The sequence below is a fragment of the Macrosteles quadrilineatus genome, unplaced genomic scaffold, assembly GCF_028750875.1.
Source record: "Macrosteles quadrilineatus isolate MER2022 unplaced genomic scaffold, UCM_ALF_1.0 Scaffold_6__1_contigs__length_79288215, whole genome shotgun sequence".
Classification (NCBI taxonomy): Eukaryota; Metazoa; Arthropoda; class Insecta; order Hemiptera; family Cicadellidae; genus Macrosteles; species Macrosteles quadrilineatus.
The window spans coordinates 57,241,462-57,249,080 of record NW_026542599.1 but is presented as its reverse complement, the minus strand read 5'-3'; the positions used below and the strand labels follow the sequence as shown (position 1 = coordinate 57,249,080).

Sequence of the window (7,619 nt, the reverse complement as noted above, 5' to 3'; positions counted from 1 at the left end):
TCAACATTTAAGTAACTAACGAAATATTTTCTAAATATTTTACTCCCTATACAAAATTTAAGCATAAGCTTTACTGCACAAAACGTCGTATAAGCCTTAAAATATAAAGTAGAAATATACAAACAAATCATGTAATTTTCCTACAGTTACCTAACAATGTACATGTTCTCTTTCTGATTTTAGAACGCAAAGTGGCCAATTGACTCTAATTACTTTGTCTCATTCCAGATTTGCAACACGAAGGCACGAAATAGTGAGCGCGTAACAGGCAGACAAGGTCGTATGCGCGCGAAATACGTTGGCAACACTGGCTGTAAATCAGCTGGTCAGCTGTTGTACTTTTGTATCATTAATTTCATATTAAAAGTCCACTTCTGTGTAAAAATATGTTTCGTTTCCTTACCAATTTATTTGTTTTATGGTAACTGTAGGAAAGATATTATGTGCAGCTCGAGTGCAAAGTGGGATTGCTCACTAGTTGCACAAATAACTATTGCATGTATTCATTAAGAGAACAATGTAGAATTTCTATAACACTATAATGAGCCTTATAATGAAACCTCTATGTTTTTGTAATTTTCGTAATTTACCTAAACTTTATTTAACATCTAAAAAAAAATAAAAGTAACTTCTTAACACATCCTAACAAGTTTAATTAAACTTAGAAGAAAGAAATGACCAAAATCGAATGTACAATATTTACATTTTCTTACACATCATTTTATATGATTTAATTATTTTTATAAACTCTACACTTATTATCAATAGTGATATGTTTCAATCTCACGATTTGGCACAATCATTAACATGTAAGTTTAAAGAAATTAATGAAATTCTTGATAGAATAACTCCTTTAATAAATGAAGATGTAGATTTTAAAAACTTAAGAAACTAAAATATTAGTAAGATAATTTATTTTAAGTAATGTATTTTTGTAGGTTTTATTTCACAACGTAACATGATTTACTTTAAGTTCATAAATAGTTTTTAACCGATTTTTTACAAAATTAATTTTGACCTTAGTAGTATAATTAAAACTGATTAAAACAGACAGTAAAAATTAGTTTTTATATTGTTAACCACCTATCTAGGTTGGCCGGACGGATAGCGACCTGCGCGAGCATTGGTCGTGCATGCAAGAGGAAGTAGTTTTCGAAGCGGCCGACCTATAGTGTATGTAAAAAAATAAACTTTCCTGTAACTAATATCTCGTTCTTGTGCCAAAAGATATGGACGTATTAATATCAACATATTTACAATGTGATTGAAAAATATATCCTTAAACAGATATGTCATAGATTACATAGATTACATATTTATATTAATATGAGGAGGATTATAACCGTAGAATGAAGAGTGAAGTGGCTACAATGAGGATGTATGAAGACTCCCGTCTATTGCAGTAACTATTATCTGCAACATAATTAATATTAATGAAATATAAAATATGAAATAGGCCTACAGGTTTTGTTTTCTAGAAGAATATTTGTAAATGACCAAAATAGTAATGTAACATCACATAAAAGTACTGTATAATGAAAAAGTTAAAAGGTGAAACTAAATGTAAAATGTAAACTTTGCTGAATTAGGGGAGCTCAAGGTCAACTCCGGACTCCAGGCTAGAGGCCAACGGATTATTACATTGACTTAGGAGCATTAGTGGCGGGGGTCACATATCTTGTTCAGAAGCTCTGCTAAAATATACAACAGCATAGTAATCGCATAAAGGTTTATTTGAGATATGAATACCCTTTTTAAGACTACAGAAAAACTTGACGGACGTAATCGTCACTTCCAGTAATTTCTCCATATACCCTTCAACAATAATATAACCAACAAAATCAAGATAGATCAAATGAAGAGAACATCAGAGACAGGTCAACGGAAAGCTTGGCCACCTGACGGAACAAAATCCTTATTTCTGTACAACGCTTGCTGCGTTGTCCAAGGCGCGTCTGTTGCGTCTGACGCAGAGCGATGATCGCTGAGCGTCGATCGCTTGGAGGCCCGTTGTCCGAGAACGCGTCTATTCAGTTCAACAGTTGGTTACTGACTGTGTAAAAATTTATTTTGCTCTCACTATTAGCGTTAAGAGCCAAGTGTTGAAGATCCTCTTCATCGAAGAGATAGAAAACGAGGAAATTCTGGACCTTTAGTGAACCTCGATTGTGTACCCACAGTGTTTTCAAAAAGAGAAGTGAGGAAGGATATTTTAGAATACCTATCAAAAACCACTTTAATGCAGACAAGAGTGCATTAATAGATTTTTTTACTTTTAATGGCAACAGTTTAAGTTCCGTTAAATCCTTTAAAGTTTAAGTTGTAATAATTTAATTTAACACTAATTTATTATTATTTTGAAATTTTTCTTTACTTAAATACAGATATCTCCTATTCTAAATAACTCCCAATATGTAATCCATAGCTAAAATAAAAGTCAATACTTTGGTGAATTATTTTAGACTATAACTTTAATTTAATTTTGTGTTTTTGTTCGTAGCGGGTCTCTAACTCGTCTGATTTCAATTATCAATAACTCAAATGGAAGCCCTTACATTACTGAATATTTTAAGGTTGAAACGAACTGCAAGCGTTAATAAGAACTGGAGATATTTAAAAAAATGATAAAAGTACGAAACGTCTATAAGAAATGTATGGGGAAGAGTTTTCGTTTGAATTTCTTTAAAACGAAAAATAAATAAAAACGGTTTCCCGCATTGAAATTAGCATGAAAATCTAGTTTTGTAAATTATGTGTCACAAAACTATCATTACATAAAAACAATATGTATATCCAATAGGGTGGCCATGAACGTGTTTCCTATCGAAATGAAGTACTAACCACCCAATAAATACTGGTGGTGATCTTAAGTCAATATCTCGAAAATGTGCATAAAAGATGCATGTGGAATCATTTTTTATTATTTTTCCAATGTTGGGAAAAGCCACCATTTTTTATAATGATTTTAGGGGGTTTCCCATGGACCGATTTTTGGCAACCTTTAGTATATCAATCAGCAGACTCAACACTACAAAATAAAACCCTAAAACATTATCTTGCAATCTTTTTAGGTCATATTCTATATTTCTTTGACTATAGCCATTACATTAAGATACTGAATATTATGGAGTATACGGGAGAACAAAGAAACAACAATGCAATAGACGCAATAGACGCTGGCCGTCAGCGATCCCGTCTGCTCCCGGAGCAGTGCCCCGCGTCAGACGCTCAGCGTCTCAAGCGTCAGACGCTAGAGACGCTCCCTTGGACAACGGGTCCATTGAAATCAATGCTTAGCAGTCACTGAGCGTCCATCGCTAGCGTCTATTACTCAGCGTCAGACGCAACAGACGCGTTCTTGGACAACGGGCCTTAGATGGAAACAGCTTTTCTGCATACGGTCTTCATATACGTATATAGCTTGAAATTGAGAACACTGTCGAAAACAACTCCAATCAATATGGCTGGGTTACAATTTTCACAGCTGTTCCTCAAATAAATAGTTAAGTCAAATCAGTGCAAAGGATACACGCTTGCTATGATGAGAAAAAAAGCAATGCGTACTTATCAGTGTTTAGGCATATTTCATGAACCATTTCTGGATTGAATCCCAATCTACATTGATTAGCTGAGCTTTAAGATCGAGTTTTAGCCTAAAATATAGACTCAAGTTGATATAAAGTGTACCTTCCTAACGTTTTACAGAAGTCATTTTTTACCTGCTTCCTCCTCCGTCTGAACTAGGAAGGGCGAGCTCATGGACCCTCTGCTCCACTCAGAGGGATATGTAGGGGTTGTGGAACTTGTCACCCAGTTTACTGGCCTCTCTGGAAAGAAAAATAATATAATGGACTTTTTCCAAAACTTAAAAGCGTGCGTGGTTTTAGATGAGGAAAAACGTTGAATCAATAAAATACTCTTAAATTACTCTCAGTAATTATCTTTATTACTGGACAAGGTCAACTGGTAACAGTTTTAAATGATCAAAATGCTATTGACTTATCAGGATTTACACTTGGTATAGACCTAGTTTATTAGCAGGCAAACACTATTTCACTCACCTATGAGGATAATAAGTCTAACTATTCACAATCGACATGATGTATAACTTTTTTTATAGTTTCACATGTAATGTATTTGATAAATCTTTGGTACATTAGAATGGGAGCTTTAAAAGTCAAAGGGACAAAATCCTGATTGTTATTTAATTTGTTTACATCCCATAAAATATCCATGTAAATAGTAACAACTCTGAAGTAATATAAAGGTATGCACAAGTAGTTACGGTTAGAAAGACTATAAAATTAAATAAACTATTTTAGAATAGTGTATGTTTTCCGGAGTCCTTCATTTATAAACAGGTACTACTTAAGGTGAGTAGCACATAGAAAGTAAGTGCCTTTCATAATAGCACTTCCACATCAATGTTTATTATCTGTTTATTAGAAAAGTTTCAACAAGAAAAATGTTACACAAACAATAAAATGATGTAATTGATTCCTTTCCAGTGTGTATTAGAAAAACATACACATGTTGTAATGCGATATTCCAGCTATTCCATGCAATCGCGGAAATTAATGCGTATTGGATCACACTGAGTTGAAAATTATTTTCCCTACCATTCATACTTGATTTCAAACCTACCTAAATAGTGGATTACAGTTTGATCAAATGGAAATTTTAACATGAAATTTGCAAACACACTTGTATAATATAAAACAACACACTCTTTTCAAATATAAAAAAAAACAGGAAATAACATTTAAACGTTAATGTCCTTGTACAAACCTTGTCTCTTAGGACTGCTGGATAACACTATTTTTGGAGGAACAGATGGTCGTGGAATATCTGAAACAAACAAAGAAACCGATTGAAAATGAATACTCAAAATGATTAACAGTCAAAAAGGTGCTACAAAAGGTCATCAGGTAGGGTAGGGGTAGGTTTACCCAAACCCAACCATACACCTAAAAACTATACAATTAAAAAATACTCTTATCATCATCGAAAAGGGTTTAAAAATAATTTACAACCGGGTTTACTGTCAATCCCTAAAATAATTACGACGCGCGATCGTTATAGCAAAACGTAGTACAGCGTAATTATAACAATCATTGATTTTTTAAATTATGTTTTTAAGAGGTTAATACTCTTTTACTTGTGTTTTGTCCATCCCCATAGAGAGCGTGAGACATTTACTATTCAGCAAAACAAGGAGTGAGTCGGTTTTGTATAAGGGTGAACTGCAAACTGCACTGATAAAAACCAGGACCCGAACCCACGACATTGCGCCTTGGACCTAACCGCACAAACACTAAAACGATTAGACACTCTATGACGTATATCAAGCGTTTTTCGTCCAACCAAAACGTTCATTCATTTGTTCATATTATGAAACTGAAAATGAAAGAAAAAACTCTTCGTACATAACCGATTTAATGTCACTCTTGTTAAGCTGGACAAAGAGAGTACTAATCGTGAGATAAGTGTAAACATGCAGCACAATAAAAATTCAGCAAATCTGTCTTCTTGAGCAATACATAATTACAAATTACACAATTCTGTAATCATGCGAATAGTATAATTTATTATTCTCTTTTTGTATTGCCATTAATCTTATCATGTATTATGTATCACTCACCATAAAGTCGGATTGAACCTTCGGTTTCACCTAGGGAGTTTTTGCTGACGCATCTGTAGTTGCCGATGTCCCGCTTGTGCAGACTATGTATTGTAAGTCGCATTTTAACTCTGAAACAATAACAGGTCCATTAAACTTTACAAAACCCTTGGGAGTTAAATATGCAATAAAATACGTATTTATAATAGGAATGGCTCTAAATATCTATGCTTCAGTCTTTATACAAAGAGTCGGGAGGATAGAAGTATTAATTGTAACATTCTGTTCCTGAACCCAGAGTTATCTATGCTTTAAAGCATTCCCTCTGAAGATGGTTCTGCAAAACACCGTAACGCGTTTTGAACAGAAATGAGGTTTTCTAACTTTTTTTGAGCTCGTAAAACCTTCGATCCGTTGGGATTTTTTGTTGAGATATCAAGGTAGTCAATGTATCAACGTATCCAGTAACGAGTTTGTATTATACCTATTAAAAGTTGTAAAGATTGTTTTACAAATCCGTAGCGGTTAGTAATCAATTTATTTTTAAATGTATAAGTAACATACGTTACCTATTGGTAAAGGCTTTTACCAAAGTACTAAAAGACTTTGATCTGAAAAAAAATAATTATGGTCAATTGAAAATCAAACATTTTTGAAAACTGAGAAATCTAGGGGTTTCAAGCACCAGGCGTGGTAGCTAAAGCAAAGCCAGCTATCAGGTAAATTCAACCTGAGGCGGACATGACCCGTTCAGAATAAGGTGGTGATGAAGCTATTATTAAACAAATGGTTAAGGCAAACGCGATGGAATAAAATTCTAGTAACACACCTAAAAAATTCGGAAAGATTATGTAACCAAAGACATGATATTTTTAGAGCTGATAAAGATTACACCCAAATTGGAGGATCAAAAGAAAGTAGAGGCTGTTAATTGATTAGGCTAAAACCTTCTTGGGTATGGATTGCTAAGGGGTTACGTAAGTAGGAATATGTAGAAAACACACATTCATGTTTAACTTTCATCTTTACTATGGTAATTGAAAGGACATACCACATAACATTGACGTGATTTAATCAGAGGTATGTTTTCATCCCTACCTGTAGCCGTTGACGTTAGCGCTCATGGTGTGTTTGGCTGTAGGCAGCAGCATGTTCCCCTGATAGACCCAGTAGTTGATAGAACGAGGGTGAGCTTCCGTCAAACACTCAAGAGTCACGTTGGTGCCCGTAGGAGCGCCTACGAGCTGGTTCGGCACGAAGATCATCGGAGAGACTGAAATTATTACCCAACTGTAGATGGTGAAGATTAAGTAACGTACAGAGGAACACGCTTATGGGAAAACCGTGTGCTTTCAGCTCCGGTATATTGGGGCGGAAATATACTTGTGACGAGCTAGGAAGAACCCAATCAGCGAGCACTCTTTAGAAATTCCTATCTCACAGGCTCAGAATCTTCCTCCACGGGAGCATTGTAGTACATGAGGGAGAGGAAGGTGGTTGTGGACTTTGCCCTAGACACCAGCACTAGTGCTAGACACGTGACTATTGAATGTTTCCTCTGTACCCTAATTCTCTGAGGATGGTGCTAGTAAATTAGCTGCTGGTAAAGGCCTGCTAATGTAATGGTATGTAAGCCTGCTAATACACATGTGGTACATAGATACTGCATGTTGCTATTGTATATGTTGTTGATCTGTGAGATATAATCTGATAAGATAAGCTTGCGGCATGCTCTGAGGATGCAGTTCACAAAAGTTTTTTTCTTTTACCAAAACTTACAACAAAATAAAACTCGGATAATGTGGGCCATACAAAAGGTCTTGAGAACAGAGGATTCCCTTCGGGCACCACATTCTACTTAGCCTCATTTGGCTACACTTAAGCTTTTCCAACGCTTTATCACTTCCACTATGTCTAAATAGGGGAGTTGTGATACTGTCGAATTTGACCTAAACTCGCATCTATACTTATTAAAATGCTACTTAAACTTTGTATTTTG

At 34.9% G+C, this 7,619-nt stretch overlaps 1 protein-coding gene across 1 annotated transcript in view; it reads right to left on the bottom strand.

The window, feature by feature from the left end:
* Positions 1-1,100: 1,100 nt before the first annotated feature.
* Positions 1,101-7,619, bottom strand: part of LOC128997545 (hemicentin-2-like) — a 106,833-nt gene continuing 100,314 nt past the window's right edge. Inside the window, exons 10-14 of the mRNA XM_054423185.1 lie at positions 6,719-6,893; positions 5,642-5,751; positions 4,789-4,848; positions 3,720-3,827; positions 1,101-1,413 (exon numbers count right to left, since the gene is read on the bottom strand). Of these exons, the coding sequence (XP_054279160.1) occupies positions 1,337-1,413; positions 3,720-3,827; positions 4,789-4,848; positions 5,642-5,751; positions 6,719-6,893 (530 nt within the window). The 3' untranslated portion in view covers positions 1,101-1,336. The remainder of the gene's footprint in view (positions 1,414-3,719; positions 3,828-4,788; positions 4,849-5,641; positions 5,752-6,718; positions 6,894-7,619) is intronic.